Source organism: Phyllostomus discolor, chromosome 14, assembly GCF_004126475.2.
Source record: "Phyllostomus discolor isolate MPI-MPIP mPhyDis1 chromosome 14, mPhyDis1.pri.v3, whole genome shotgun sequence".
NCBI lineage: Eukaryota > Metazoa > Chordata > Mammalia > Chiroptera > Phyllostomidae > Phyllostomus > Phyllostomus discolor.
Genome location: NC_040916.2, coordinates 16353205 through 16369659, shown reverse-complemented (window position 1 = coordinate 16369659; position 16455 = coordinate 16353205). Strand labels below are relative to the sequence as shown.

Below are 16455 nucleotides of genomic sequence, written 5' to 3'. Positions count from 1 at the left end.
CCTGCATTCTCAAGTAGTAGGGGGTACCAATACAAATACCACCTCATATTTGTATGGCACATTACAGTTCCAAAGGCATTCTCCTAACCCAAAGCCACTCTCCACCCCCACACTCACCCCCACACACGCCGAGCCCAGCTCCACCCACTCCACCATCGCTCTCCTGGTGGCTGGCCCCGTGCCAGCCTCCGCCGGGCAGGGCCCTGTGCTCCCCTGGGGAGTCCATGTGTTACGGGGAGCGTTTCTGCATAGTCAGCAGGCCAGAAATGTGGGCAGAGAGCGGAGGGCAGCGTGTTTAGGTTCTGTTTATTATGTCTCACAGTCTTGGTTATAGTCAAGGTGAATGACATTATTCCATTTTGCACGGTAATGAAACAACTCAGTGAGGACTCCATCAGCCAAGCGGTTTATGTGGCAGATGAGCTGCTACAAATGTGTCGCGCACGCCGCGTGACTCAGCTAATACTACCATGGTCGGAGAGCACGCGGAGACCAGCCACCTTGTTTGCACCTGGCAGAGGGGAGGGGGCAGAGGGGCGAAGGGACTAGGAATTGAGAAGAGGACAGTTTATTGAGAGGACCCGGCCCCCAGACCTGGGAGGCCAGCGGCCCCATCCTGCAGGCTCTCGTCCAGGCTGCAGAATCAAACTGGAGTCCTGAGAGCCCACGGGGCCAGGAAGACACCTCTGCTTTTGGATTCTTCCTCCACAGTCCCACGCTGAGTGGCAAGGGCTCTCGATGCCACCTCTCTTGCTTCCAGCCCAGAGGGACACAGGGTTAAAGAGGATAGACACAGGCCGATCGAAGGACAGCATCAGATGGGAAGTCAATTCCTCTGCCTTGTTTGGACTCGGGCACAGAGAGGGTCAGGAGAGCTCTGGGCTGAGCTTGTGGATGGGAGACCATTCTGCTTCCAAATGTGCCTCTCGTCACCTCTCCCTTCTGGAAGGGACACCACAGTGGCCGCTTGTCTCCTCCACCCCCTCCCTCTTTTCTCCCCAGCCCCACCCTCACCAAGTTCTCAGCACAAAGGGTTCACGCCTCCCCCTCCCAGCCCAGAGCCTGCAGTACCCGGACACCCCAGCCGTGCCCTGCCCTGCTGAGGGGAGGTGCCCGGGGCCTGTGCCCAGAGGCCAGGCCTGTTGCCTGGGCAGGACACCACGTCACAGCTTCGGTTGATTCGGAGCAGCAAATTCTGGGAAAAGCACCAGAGAATAAAATCACCTTTCCAGCTGCCCATCCCACATGAGACCAAAGGGGTTACGGCGAGGGCTTAGAGCAGGACTGGATCTCCACCATGGCCTTGGAAAAGAAAGCCTGGGAGAGCTTGATATTCCCAGGACGTGACACCCTCCTCCGAGGAATCTGGAAGTCACTGTGCTACTGCTGTTCTTACTACAACACGCCTTCTTCACCTGCTACCTGAGTTCCAGCTACCACGTTGCATGGCCTTGGGGACAGAGGCACAGTCAACATGAAATGGCCAAATATAAGAACACACAAAAACAGACAAACAGGGGAAACAGCCCAAGAGGCCAGCTGGGAGGAAGCGCTATTAAGACCAGGAGGCGTGACCAGACCTCTCTTAACTAAGTCCCCCTTAGCCCCACTTTTGGCACAGCTGCTGCCCAGCAATGCGTGGAGCCGGGGCAGAAACACGATGCTTGTCTCTTAAAGGGGCAAGTGAGACCGAAAGGGCACGGAGGCTGCCACCTCAACTCTCCGACCTGGGGCTGGCACGTTCCAGTCCCCGTGCTCATTTGCATCTGGATGTGCTCTGGCCTCCGGCCTCCGGGCCCACACACTGGTGTTTTCCGCTCAGCCGCGTCCCTCCTCACTCCTCAGGCCCACCCTCCCTAACCTCACCGGAACTTCAGAATGACTGGTGAAGCTTTAACAACGACCAATGCCTTGGGTCCTAAGGCCAAGCTGTTCTGGGGTGGGACCAGGTTGGACATTTGGGGTTTTAAAACTCCCCCAGGTAATTGCAAGGAGCAGCCAAAGATGAGAGCCACTGTCTTAGACCATTTGTTTTCCAAGTCTGGCCTACTATGCACCTCGGAGCTTATTAACAATGCAGGCTTCTGGGTCCCACCCCAGGTCCGTTGGATCAGCATCGCTGGGTGTGGAACCTGGGAATCGGCACTAGCAACAGACTTTCTGGAGTAGGGTGGGGTATTCCTCAATGCTCAAATTTAGTAGTAAATACTGCTCAGAGGGCCCTTCCTCACTTGAACAGTGTCGGGGCTATGAATGGCTGTCACCAATCATGTTCTGTTTGGTTTGCCAAGGGCAACAGGAAATTCCACACAGTTTAACTCAAGTGGGGCCGAAAGGCCACCCAAAATGCAGAACAGTCCTCGAGTCAGAGATTTACCCGGCCCCCGGCCCCGACTTGCCTGGGGTCTTCAAAGGTCCCAGGCACAGAGCGCGCCTGGAGCCCCAAAGGCGGTCCGCAGCGCAAGCGGCTGGAGCAGCGAAGGAAGACGTTACCTGGAAGCAGCAGCCCCCGCGGGTGCCTGCCCACGTTGGCCATGGGGGCTGTGGAAGGGGAAATGGGATGGCAGGCAGGACCGGGGGAGGCGGAAGGTCGGGGATGAGGTATGCTCGGATATTGCTCTAGATGTTGTAAACATTTCTCTTTGTTTCGTCACAGACCGGAGTCTGGGTGGGCATGACCAAAGTGCCTGACAGTGGGCGCGAGAGCGCGGAGCTCTGCGCCTGTCGTGGGAAGCGGGACATGAAGGTGTGAGAACGGCTCCACCCCCCGGGCGGGTCATCTCTGATTACTAGTCTAATTAATGCTCACAGTTGTCTCACACGCGCACACGTGCACGCACACACTCCATGGGAGTACTGTAAATATAGCTATCAGGTTCCTCTACACACACCCACGTACCCTCGCTCAGCGGCAAAACCCAGGATGCCTAAGCTCGGTCCTTCATGCCTCCCCACCGTGGGAGGCAGTCGCCAGGCACCGTGGAACCACCATCTGCAGCTGCTATTCCACCAAGAGGCGAGGTGGCAAGAACTTCAAGGCCCCAGTGAGGCCACTGCACGACAATCCTGTTCAGACTTCTCTCCTGGGCATCGTGGAAGTGGTGAAAAGGCCCCTCTCAGAACGTTCCAGATCCCCATCACTCCGTGCTGCTCCAGTTTCTTTGCACCCCCTATTTGACAGCAGAGTTGGCAGCAGATGCACATTTCATATGTAAACAATGTTTAAAATACCCTGTTCGAGAATTTGATCATTACATTAATTCTGGCAGCTTTAGCTAAGGATGATTTTTTTTTTTTTAACCAGTGGGGGCAGGGGCATACTACCTGATCTAACTAGGAATACCCACTTGAGGCTTCCGAGTTCCTAAACATGAAATTCCAGATGTGCGGGAACTCTTCAGGGTCGGAGCTAGGAGGCGCGTGCCCCTCTTTCTCCTTGGTGGTTCATACAGACACGCACATCCTCACTCGCCACAGGTCAGGGGAGTAGACCCCACACCAGCGGACTCGAGAGCTTTCCTGGGCTTCTCTAGCTGTAGCCAAGGAAGGGAGAGATTCGTAAAGTCCTAGGCAGGAATGCAAACACTGGAACCCCCCTCCCCACTCCTCAGGTCTAAAAGGGCCCAGCACCCCACGAAAGGAGACTGCTTCAGTCCCGTTCTCAACCACCTGCACTCCGGACACTGTTCCACTGAGTCCAGCTGGAAGTCTGGGAGAGCTGCCACGCCTCCCAATCCATCGTCTTTGAATCATCCCAAAAGTTCCTTTGCCATGGTCTCGGTGACTCAGGTCCCCCAGGGACTAGCCTCTGGCAGGCTCCTCTTCCACTTGCTGGTCTCTCTGCTGCGGATTCCTCTCCTTGGCAGCGCAGTCCTGTGCCAAAGTCAGCTCACTCCTGGGCAGCTGGGGTAGGTTCCACGCGTCTCGTTCATCCTCCAGGAGTGTCCTGACATATTTCTAAGAGCGGCCCCAGGGTTCCATGAAAGCATTTTGGAGAGGTTCTCCACAACCAAATGTTCACAGTGATCTTCTTAGCCTCATGTTCAATCCCGAAAGGTCAGAGATCCAGAAGGAAGCTGCTGGATAGGCAAGGTGGCCCTCATGAGAAGGACCCGTCTAAGGAAGCACGTTCCCGGGAAGCAAGCTGGAAAAAAGAGTTATGGCCTAAGTCCCCATTCTCCCCCATCATAATTACATGGCCTGCATGGAAGGAGAGACAGAGAGAGGCAGGGAGAGGAGTAGGCACCGTGAGAGCTGTCCGTGCTATGGGAATTCACCTCCCTTCGCCGAGCCGTCTGTCATTCTAAGAGATCGGGGATGTGCGATGCCACAGGAGGCGAGGACAGAGGGTACACTAAGCAGCAGAAAAGTTATATGGTGCCCCATTGCACAAGCGTGTACTGGTGCTACACTTCCTGGTCGCTCAACTTCTGGGGAGCTTCTTGGTATGATTTAGACAGACGTGCAAGCTGTGTCTTTCTTAAGAGTAGCTCTACATCACAAGTCATGAAGGACATCTCCCAAGACCTTTTCTGGAAGGGTCTTGAAAGGGTAGGGTGGTGGGTGATGGGTCTTGTGAATTGCCTAGACTAAGATGGGCAGTGAGCACAGCTTTTCACCCTGGTCCTAGTGAAATGGAAGAAACAGCCGACTCCGTGGAGTCTGCCCCTTCTCCCAGAGGCCACCTGTTAACGAGAATGCTGGGAACCTGGGATTCCACACAGACCTCTCTAAGCTGTGAGGTCCCAGCACCTGGGACTGGCCAGGACACTGCGAGAGCAAAGCTCAGAAGTGAGCCTGTCTTCCCACTCTTCCTCCGAGGGGTATAGGGCCAGCTGGGGAGTCAGGAATCCTACCTGAGGAGGATGTGGAAGGGGTGGGGAGTGCATTTGTGTTATGTACAGGTTAGCCCAGCCTCGTGAATCTGCCTTCTCAGCGGAATGACCCCAGGCAAGCTGCTAACCCAGAGGAGGGCGAATACAGCACAGTGCGACGGCTAGCCAAAACACAACCAGGGGTAAATGAAACAGAGTCCCAGTTCTGGTGACTGCATCACACTTCGGAATGGCCCTTCATGCCCTCCTCACCCCTAGCCTCCCAACCTAAATGCCTCTGCTTTTGAACGTCTATGACATTTCACATTAGAATATGGTCTTGGCAGCAAGGGGGCGGGGAAAGCCGGTGATCTCCAAGAGTCCCCATCTGAGGTCTAGCTGAGCCTCCTCTGGCTTTGGGACAGCAAATCTAAGTACATTTTGGATCTCAGGAACCTGGGGTAAGAGTCTTTCTCCATGAGGCTGTGTACTTTTCCCTGGGCTTGGTCAAAGCAAGTCAGGGATGGCTCTTGCATGTTCTTCCTCGTGGCCTCTCGGGTCTGGAAGTCTATGTTTACCTGGAGACACAAAGACAGAGTATGGTCACAGGCTCTCAATGGCCAAGGCACCTGGCAGCTGGTCCTAGCTACATAATAATCAATGGTTGCATCTTGTAGAGGTAAGGTTAGTCATGCTTTCCAAACTGTGTTCATGGAGGTCATCCCTTTTGATTCCAGACAGAATCCTCTGAGGTCTGAAGACCAGAGAGTCTTCATTCCAATGTACAGATAAAGACACCAAAGAAAAGAGATACTAAAAAGCTGGTCTAAAGTAATATGGAAAGTTAGCAACAGAGCCAGGGCAAAATCCCAATTCACTCAACTTTTAATCCAGAAGCCTTGACAATATCGGGCAGAGTTAGGCTAGAGACAGCGGGAATGCTGATTCCCTACAGTAAGCTTGCCCTCCTGTCCTTTCTTAATCCCTAAGGAAACAAATGCTCCAGGGAGACAGAGACTGTGGCTGGAATGCGCATCTCTGTTCCAAGCAGCATTGTTATAAGCCCACAGCACGCTGGCCCCTGGCCAAAGACCTCCGGCAGCCCACATCAAGGTATAATTGAAGAGTCCTAGGCATGTGATGCACCTGAACTCATTGGCAGCAAATATTTTGCTTCTGTAAAACCTTCCCAAGTAAATGTCTCTTTTATATTTCAGACCAACAGCACATTGATTTCATTTTCTTATTACAAGTAATTATAATAAGTGATCATAAAATGATATAAATTACTATAATTACTCATTAATAAGGAGTGACAAATATTCAACAGGTGCTTTATCCCTCATACTTAGAGTGGCCTTGAGAGGAAGGTGATATTATATTGTTTTACATCAGGGAACATGTGATTCAGAGAGACTAGGTAACCTGAGGAAGGTCATATAACTAGTAAGCGGTGGAGCTGAGATTGGAACAGGATTCCCAAGGGAGGCTCATTCCATTACACACGCTGCCTCCCACTGGGAAAACGCACATGGACTCGGTGGCCTCCATCCTTACGGAGTCCCCCTACAAACACAGTTCCTGAGGGCCACGTTTAACTGACAGACAGCTACAGCACTCATAATACAGCTCCCCTTCTCAAAGCCCTGGGCTCTGCCCCTAAAATGATCCCCTTTCCACCACTAGCCATCAGAGCCTTGAGGCTCAGCTCAAAAGAAAGTCCCTGTCATGCCCTGCTCAAACCCCCACAGAGAGGGAGGTGCGAGCCAGGAGCCGCGGACAGAGGTCTGACAAGACTCCGGCCACTGCCAACACACCTCCCTCGGAGCCTGCACATCCACAAACTCCTCAAAGATCCTGTGGGCCTTGGAGACCAGTTTGGCAGTAGACCTGGTCTTCTTGAACTCCTCACAGGCCAACCAGAACTCCAGGTTCTCCTCGCTGAACTCCGTCTTCAGGAAGGCGCGGAACGCAGCCACCCCATCTGTGGATGTGGAGGGAGATGGAAAGGAAGAGACAGGAAGAAGCTTAAGCTCAAGAACTGTAGAAGAGAGAGAGAAAGGCAGTAATAATGTCAGAGTGGCCCTGTCTACACCCCCACTGCTCCTCCATAGCCTCTTGAGGACTTGACGCTCTTAGACACGCAGGTACTCGGATGTAGGCCCTGCTTCTTAGCCAAGGCTCACAGTGGTGTTAAGGAGGAATGGTTAGGAAAACGCAGTAATAATGGCCATGGGAAGGCATGGTCACTTCCAATCAGCCCCCAGAGGTCGCTGCCTGTCCCCTGTTGCAGACCTGGCTGCCCCTGGGTCTACTGATGAGACTGTTTCTAATTAGGCCAAATTAAGACATGTAATCCACTCCTTCCCCTAATCCAAGTCAACCACCCTGCACAAACAATCTATCATGAAACGAACTAGTGCAAGGTGTGAATTCCTCGGGGCAAATCCTTCACTACTGCCAGAGTCATGTCTGACGGTAAACACCGAAGTTCAGCTGGCAATGCCCTTCGTTTTACTACCGGGAGGCAATTCCCAGCCTCTTTTAGAACATCTTGGAGGCCCTGTGTTTTTAGGTGTTCAACCTACAGCCTGCAGGCCATATGAGACTCAGGATGGCTATGAATGAATGTAGCCCAACACAAAACCATAAGTTTACTTAAAACATTATGAGTTTTCTTGTGTGTGTGATTACATGTCACAATGTATTCAATGTGTGGCTGAAGACAACTCTTCTCCTTCCAGGGTAGTCCAGAGACATCAAAAGGCTGGACACCCCTGGATAACATTGATCACTTATTTTCAAAGATCTTGCCTTCAAATTATGTGTTTTAATGAACACCAATCGTAATTTTTGTTCTGAATGGCAATGAATACACCCTTTCACCTGTATTCAAACAGAGCCTCTACTTGGAATAAGAGGAGGCAGAATTAGCTGTAGATTTGGAGAAGGAAAAGAGTATTCATTGATAGTCCGTGCATTCAGTTGATGTTTTTATTTTCAAATATTTTTATGAATTATTTTAACCCTTACCACTCTCCTCTGAATGCATAGCATTAGTAACCTTTTTTAAAAAAAGATTTTATCAGCAAAGGACTTGAACAGACACTTCTCCAAGGAGGACATACAGAGGATCCAAAGACACATGAAATGATGTTCAATATCGCTAGCTATCAGAGAGATGCAAATTAAAACCACAATGAGATACCACTTCACACCGGTCAGAATGGCCATCATAACAAAGCAACAAACAACAAGTGTTGGAGAGGTTGTGGAGAAAAGGGGACCCTAGTGCACTGTTGGTGGGACTGCAGACTGGTACAACCATTATGGAGAGCAGTATGGAACTTCCTCAGAAAACTAAAAATGGATCTGCCTTTTGACCCAGCGATTCCACTGCTGGGACTACATCCTAAGAACACTAATCACCAATACAAAAGAACCTTTGCAACCCGATGTTCATAGTAGAACAATTTACAATAGCCAAGTGCTGGAAGCAACCTTAATGCCCGTCAGTAAATGAATGGATCAAAAAACTGTAGTACATTTACACAATGGAATTCTATGCAGCAGAAAGAAAGAAGGAGCTCCTACCCTTTGCAACAGCATGGATGGAACTGGAAAGCATTATGCTAAGCGAAATAAGCCAGGCAGTGAAAAACAAATACCATATGATCTCACCTTTAACAGGAACCTAAACAACAAAACAAAGAAACAAGCAAAATATAACCAAAGACACTGAAATAGGGGACAGGCTGACAGTGACCAGAGGGGAGAGAAGAGGGAATTTTAGGGGAGAAGGGAAAGGGTTTACAGGAACAAATTTAAAGGACACATGAACAAAAACTAGGGGGAGGGTGGTAATGGGAGGGAAGTGGGGAGGGTTGGGTGGGTGGGCTGGAATCGGAGTAAAAGGGAGAAAACTGTACTTGAACAATGATTAAAATAATAAAAAATGAAAAAAAAAAGATTTTATTTAGTTTTAGACAGTGGGGAAGGGAGGGAGAGAGAGAGGGAGAGAATCAATGTGTGATTGCCTCTCATGCCCCCCCATCAGGGAACCTGGCCCACAACCCAGGCGTGTGCCCTGACTGGGAATCAAACCAGCTACCCTTTGGTTTGCAGGCCAGCGCTCAGTCCACTGAGCCACACCAGCCAGGGCTGGTAGCTTTCTATGAGCTGTGCTATAACATCCTGGCCACCAGGAGCCTGAAGACCTTCCCTCAGAGGAAGGGCAGATACAACCTCGAGTAAAGTCACTGCATTGATTAAAGGTGACTCCTGCTATGATGTTTTACTTCCATTCTAAAATTCATTATGAGGACAACATGTTAACAGTTCTTAATTCTGGTGGATGGCATGGCCCGTGCGAGCATCTGAGACGCACCAGTACGTGCCAGAACAGTGTGCTGCCCGCGATTATTTGACAGGTTGGTGGCACCATGCTGTTGGGGAATTTGAATGCTTGCTTTTACTCTTCTGAAACATTTTTATTTCTCCTAATTAAAAAGTCATTGCTTATCTGTCTTTCAATGTAGACACTTTACTGTCAGCGCTAAAACAATAGCCATAAAAACCCAGACTTTTAAATGCAGGAGCCCCTAACTTGAGAGAGAAAAGGGTTTTTGATGGGACTCTCAAAGTTAAATGTTAAATCACAAAGAAATCTAAATTCGGAGGTATGAGCTGAAAGTGTCTAACAGAACTAGGGGTGGCCATGAATTCATCAATCAAGCCAGGACATTTTTAAGAGCGAGGGAAGCACTTCTGTGAACCACATGGGGACAGTGGGCATAAACCACGAGGGTTTGCCACAGGCAAAATGCAGGACATGGGGTCACTGCATCTGTGAGACGAGGGAAATGGGGAAAGCAGAACAGGATGTACGCTGGCTCCCCATTAGGCAGGATGGAAGTGAGCTTGCTCCTGTGCTGGGGAAGGAGGAGGAGAGTAACAGAGTCTAGACTCAAATGAGACCTTTACTCAGGGACCCCCCTCCCCAAGAACCTGCATTCCCACATGGGGCTCAGAACCCAGAGAGGAGGGAGTAGAAACCCCAATACGAGGAGAATCAAAGTGCACGTGAGACAGTGAGTGGTGATGGTCAGGCAGAGAGATGGCCTGCCAGTCATTCATTCAATTCAACGATTCACTTAAAACTGCTAATGTACAAGGTACTGTTCACAAAACAAATTTAGCAAATCTCTGCTCATAAAATCCCTTGGGATGCTCTTTTTTGCCACCCTTGTGTCTTCCAAGTTCTCACAGAGGAGGCCCAGAAGTTTCCGCAGACTCCGAAGAACTCAGATTTGAGAGCTAGCCCGCCTGCCAGGAGACCACCGCTGCAGCAGAGGCTGCAGGCAGCGGCTGGGTGGAACACCATCTGGAGCTGTCAAAGCCTCTGGGACGACAGTGCCCGTGACAGCCGAGGTGGCCTCTGAGCGGTGAGCAGTCCACACGTGACAACAGGACAAGAGCCACAGACATGGAGGACCTGAGGACCACGGGCCAGGGACCTGCCCCTGCTGTCTTTCCACCTCATTCAGAGAGTGGGAATGAAAGGTTTGGGGGGAGGACCCTAAAACACTATGCATTTACCTAACAGGGCAAACACAAAGCGACAGAGAGGAGTAACTTGGAAGAGCCTGTTGTTCTTGAACCAGCAGAGATTAAGTTCCTTGAATGGGAAAGCCCAAGTTTATTGTCTGTGTTCAATTTCGTTTTGCTTTTCATCAAGCCAAAAACAGGGGTTTGTGAGCAAGCGGAATCTAGTTACAGATAAAGAAAGAAAATCTCCTTCCTGCCTCCCTGCACGTCACTGGGGGAGATCACCAGCTAAGGAAACTGGCCTCCCACCACGCAGGGTGCAGACACCCCCTCCTTTCATCTCAGCCTCGGCTCGGTTGGCTCCCTGTGCGGACCAAAGAGGTACGCCTTCGAAAGCGCTCTCAGGGATGTCGCCTTACTTCCTCTCATTGTCTAGACGAGGAAACCGAGGCTGAGAGAATTGGCTCGACTGAGCTTACATGAGTAATTATAGGTAGGGTTAAAACTGATAAGGTATGCTAACTCCTAATGCAACACAGCAAAAATGCCATCTTCATCCATTCATTGATTCATGGATCATCTTCATCCATTCATTGATTTGTGGATTCATTCATTCATTAGGTGACCCAGGCATTCTGCTAGATGCTAAAAACAGGCACAAGTAACCTCTCCAAAAACATACAGTGAAAGGGCAATTGGAGCCAAGCGAAGATGATCGTGGTAATCAGGGCATAGATGATAAGTTATATGATGGAAAGTAGGATGTGTTGTGCAAGTGCCCAGGAGGGGGGCCAGAGCCAGACCTGAGGGCGAAAGGGAAGACTTGCAGGAGAAAGAAGCTCCTAAGCTCAGCGAGAGAAGAAGGAGGCAGATAGAGAAGAGAATCGTAGGGAGCGGGGTGAGCCACATGGGCAAACGCCTGGAATTGAGAAAGTTCCTTTCAGCCACCAGAAAGGGTTCGGTAAGACTAGTGTCAAATAACAATGATAATACGAAAGATCACTGGGCCTGCTGGTAAGACAGAGCCAGAGAGATGGAGTGACACAGTGCCACGAAAGGAAGTGGCCGCTGTGTCCAGTGCTACCCAGAGGCCAAGCTGGATATGGTCTGAGAGTGGCCGCTGGAGTCAGTGACAAGACTCAGCAGCCAGTGGCAGGGACAGTTTTAGGGGTGTGGGGGGCCCAGCCACACTGTGGTGAGCGTAGCGGCGAATGAGGGAAGTAGACACAGTCACGCAGATGTCTCTCGCAAGAAGGGAAGAGAAAGATCAGACAGCGTAGCTGTCTGGAAATAGGTCAGGAAAGGGGGGGTTGTTCTTCGGGGTGTTTTTATTTTTTATTTTTTGCTAAGATAGTCTTGAATATGTGTCAGCGCTTATCTAATCAGAATAGACTTGTGGGGTGGGAGGAGCTGAAGCTAAAGGGGAGGGTTTACTTGGCCAGATGTTGCCCCTAGGCAGGTGGGAGAACAGAACCTCGCTGGAGACAAAGGAAAGGCTGCATGCGCGTGTGGGGGGTAGGGGGGGTTCCAGTTGGGGGGCCCTGTCTGATTTCAGCTGGAGAATGTGGATGGGGGGGCAGGGAGTTTTATTTATTTACCAGCTGCCATGCTTTTGGCTGGGGATTTTACAAACACCAGCGTGACTTATTTCCACAGTGCTGATCTATCCACAGAATCACTCTCATTTTTCCACAGGAAGAAACTAAAGCTTACAGAAGTCCAAGTTCCTGGCTACCCAGCAGCCACAAAGAGCCAAGTTCCCCTGCCAGGGCCCTCTGACTCCAAAGCAAGGTCTTTCCAGAGGTGTTTGCAGGTGGAAGGGAAAGAGCAAGGCAGGAGAGAGATGGAAGAGGCCAAAGAATCTGGAAAAGGCTAAGACTATGGGAGGGGAGGAGCCGAGGTCTGGGGACCTTGTGGGAAAGCACGGCTGAATGAGCTGGACAAGGTGTCTGCTGCTGCAGGCAGCCCCCCCCCCCCCCCCAGAATGTGCCTGCATTTCCAGGGCACATTTTGGAGGACGTGGGAGGGACCAGAACGAATAGGACGCATGAGGTTCGCCAGCGATTTCGAGGAGAGAGCTTGAGGGGAGATGAGGAAGGAGGGGAGAGCTGCCTGGCAGGGTTGCACCTGAGAAGCAGCAGCACCTACTGAGTGTGACAGACCCCCTGAAAAACTCACAAGGCCCTGCCCAGACGGGCCTACCTGCACCCCACCTCCTGGGCCCGCCCACCACCCTCAGCCCCAACCTGCCCCGGCCTTCCACATCCCCAGAAGCAAGCTGACACGCAGGCTTGAAGGGTCAAAGAGAAACTTCACCGGGAACAATGGAAATGTGAATGGGGACGGGGTGGAATGCCCCTCCACCCACCCCGGGCTTGCCGGGGCCCTGCCCTTTCCCCTGAGCAAGTGGCCTCAGAGGCCTTCTGTGAACAGACCACTTGTCAGTCCCCTACCTGGCCTGTCTTTCCTGCTTATGTCACCCAGCAAAGGCAAGGGGACCAGAGCCCGCAGGGCTGCTCCTTCCCGTCTCCGTCCTTTCCTCCCCTTCCCCCACCTCCCATCCCTGCTCAGCCAGGTTTTCTCCGGGGCCTCTCCCTGACCCCGCAGCACCTCTCCCTGTCCCATTCCCTTTTCTGCTGTCCTTCCTCCTTTTCGCCCCTTTCTGCATCTGTCCCTTTCTCTCCACCAGGACCCTGCCCATCTGCTTGCCAGAAGCCGCAGTCGGTTTTAAATGCAGTGCACTGGTTTACCTCTGAAAGGCTCACGGGTATCTGCCGGCATCTCTCAGGGTGACCTGCACAGTGTTAGCTGTGCTTCCTCTGCAAGGGCCCCTGCACCCACTCTATGCACCCTAGACGCCGCTCCCTCCCCTATACCCAGGGAACAGAGCCCCCTGTCCACCGTCCCCACAGATTCCAGGCAGCTGGACAGAGTGACTTCTCTCTCATCCCTGAAGCCATTCTGCCTGAGAGTGTGTCCTGACACATACTAGCTACTGCGACCTTGGGCAAGACACCAGCCTCTCTGTGCCTCTGTTCTTTCATCAGTGAAATGCAGACCCTAACGGTGCTGCCCCACGGGGCCTCGGGAGTGATCCAGGTCACGTGATACATGCGAACAGCTCGCAGGGCCTGACACTCCGATCGTGAGCGCCGCCTCCGTGTTTGTGACTGTCACGGTTTAAGAAGTCATCGCACAAGACATAACACGCCTAACAGCAAACACCAGTCCTGGTCACGTCAGGGTGATGGGTGGTGAACAGCTCACGGAACACAGAGAAACAGGAGGACCTGCCTTTTGTTTTCCATTTCACTTTGGTTTTCTTTGTAGGACCCTCTAAGAAGTCCAGGCTCTAAGACCATTACACATTTTCGAAGCTAGTGTCTATCCATCCAGTCCCAGAAGGAAAAGGCTGGTGTCCAGAATTCCTGGAACACCGAGCAGAATATTGGCGTTCTCCCGAGCCTGCACAGAATCTCCAAGAACACGTCCCGTGGCCACGCACACGCTGCCGGCTGCCGGGTTCTCTCTCTAGTTCTGTGATGCAGGGTGCTTACATAAGGAGCGAAACTAGGTCAGTGTGAACGGGCAGTGCAGCTGGTGCGGCAGGGAGGGGGGCTTAGGTAACGGTTCAAAGTCCAGGCGCCCTGACTGAGCTGGCATCGGGGGTGGGCTTGAGCCGAGCTCAGTTCCCAGGCTTGGAAAATTACAAGGCACGAGGACAATCCTGGTTGTTGTTGTTGAGCTCTCTACTGCCAAGTGCAATCCCAAAGAGCAGAGTCCTCTCGCATCCCTGATCAATTGGAAAAAAATAAACCAGCGAATGGGCTCCAAGGTCAGACAGAGAACAGGAGAGGAAAACACATGTATTTATAAAATTCCGGATCCAGGTACTAATCACGGTGAAGGCAAAACCACTTTCATTCAGAACCAAGTTCCCTGATTTGAAATTTGTGATGTGAACGGCATCCAGAACAAAGCCTTTCTTTTTCTGTTAGCCATAAAATAAACACAGAAATGTTGGTTTTTAAACAAACAGCTAGAGCTAAGTAAGACTTAGGTAGGGACCCTGTTTCGAGGGCGCACTCCTTCCAGCTCCTGGAATATATTAGCAAGTGATCGGTATGCTAATTATACTCCAGTCCTGCGAGAAACATCATTTTCTTCACTGACCTCTACTTTGATAGTGTATTTATAGCAAGGTGATATATTGCAGCAGTTGTGAGAGCCTCTGAGCCGGAAAGGACAGGATCGATGATGCCATGACCGGCCTTCCACTAGACGCAAGGAGTGGCTGGAGCTCAGAGCTCGAGCGGGTTCTCACTCCCAGGACGGAGTAGCAGAACAGGAAGAACAGCCCGGGTCTCCCAACTCCTATTCCAAAGTTCCTTCCTAGTGTGTCTGAGTCCAGGAACAAAAACGCAAGCTAGAGCCTGTATCTCCAACTCCTACGAGAAATAAGTCAGGAGTTTTCTACTGAAGGAGAGACAAATGCCCCCTAATGCAGGGAAAGTTTAGCATTCACAAGTGACTCTTTTAACTCCAGAGAAGTTAAATAAAACCCCATGTATACCAGTCCACAGCCTGAAAGATTTCAAAAAGTAGGTGTCAAAGAATATTTGCCTCATTGGCTTGACATAGGCAAACAGCAGGGACTGTCGGAGAGGGACTGTATCAGATTCGCCTGCCGGCCCTTACATACAGTGAGGGGACGAGGAAGGGAAGCCACAACTTCATGAGGCAGAGGAGGGTGGGCATTACAGAATCTGAACAAGCCCACCAGCTGCGATTCTCACACAGCCCCACCCGGCCCGCACTGTCCGACCTCTAGCTGCCTGCAGGGACAGGGCTGACACCACCATCCAGCATCTGGAAGTCAGGACACGCCTGTTTTCTCAGCAAATTAATGTGTTATAACAAAAAAAAATAAAAAATGCTTCCTTATCCCTGCGGAGTCCCTCTATGTAAAAGTTATCATGCTCAGCATTTCACGGCCATCATCACATTTAATTCCCACGACAAATCTACACTCCAAGTCTCATTATTCCCTTTTTTCACAGATGACGGAAGTGAGGTTTACAGAGGTGACATAATTTGCCAAAGGTCACGCAGCTGGTCACTGACAGATGGGTGTTGGGGGCCTGTTCAGTTGCTTTCATTCAAACCTTTTCAACAAGCTTTGAACAGCAGCCTTATATAACCCAGGCCCTCCCCTGAAGGCTAATGCGGCCACATTCCCGGGTGCAAGCAAAACTCACCACAATGCAGAGGGGATGGCAAGGGGAAAGAGAAGTCTCTTTTCCACCTGTCTCTACTGTGCGCATCTCTAACCCTTAACATCAATTTTACCCGGAAAGCACACTGGCCATACCCGCTTATTTACTGTGAAGGGCCTACACCATGCCTGCTACCTGTGTGGAACCTGCAATACGCAGGGGACACACCAGCCGAGGGATGAGCCGCCTGAGCACTCTGCAAAGCTACCGTGTAGTGATTAGCTGTTTCTTGGAAAGCACAGCCCGCCTGCCGGACCAGATTCATGGTGGTCCGTGCGTGTGTTTCCGAGCAGCGCTTCTCGAGCTTTGGTGGGCACAGACCTCCCGGGGGGGCCTGAGAAAGGGCAGATGCCGGTCCCGCTGCCAGAGTTCTGATTCGGTAGGTCTGAGATAGAACCCTGCAGCCTCCGTTTCTCACCAGCTCCCTGCAGCTGCTGCTGCTGCCTCCCTTGGCTCGCACTCTGGGTTACACCGTTTATTCTAGAATCCTTGACATGCAGAGGGATGGGGGAGGGCTGTGCAGTAAATGGAAACGTGACTGTCAAACTCTAGATTCTAGAGCTAAGGACCATATGGACCAACAATGAAGGGATTTCATGAGCTGGTCATATTAGTGTTTGTTTGTTTGTTTGTTTGGGGTTTTCTGTCTAGTTGCTCTGTGCCCAGGTCGAGGCATTCTATTTTTCCATATCTCAATCATTATCCCAAAGGAGGCTAATTTTTAAAACCTGAATGCTTTTTGTTATTGGTCCCTTTTCTCAGAGATGGACACTAACTGTGCAAATGCCAAAGAGCTTCAGCTGTGCTATTCCACTAAC

General features: G+C 51.2%; 1 protein-coding gene across 11 annotated transcripts in view; it reads right to left on the bottom strand.

Annotated features, from left to right (window-relative positions):
• Positions 1-285: 285 nt before the first annotated feature.
• RGS8 (regulator of G protein signaling 8) overlaps positions 286-16455 on the bottom strand; it is a 38633-nt gene continuing 22463 nt past the window's right edge. For all 11 annotated transcript variants that reach the window (XM_028530714.2, XM_036015923.1, XM_036015925.1 and 8 more), the window contains 2 exons: positions 6632-6798; positions 286-5392 (listed from right to left, as the gene is read on the bottom strand). In XM_028530714.2, coding sequence (XP_028386515.1) covers positions 5210-5392; positions 6632-6798 — 350 coding nt within the window. In that variant the 3' untranslated portion in view covers positions 286-5209. The remainder of the gene's footprint in view (positions 5393-6631; positions 6799-16455) is intronic.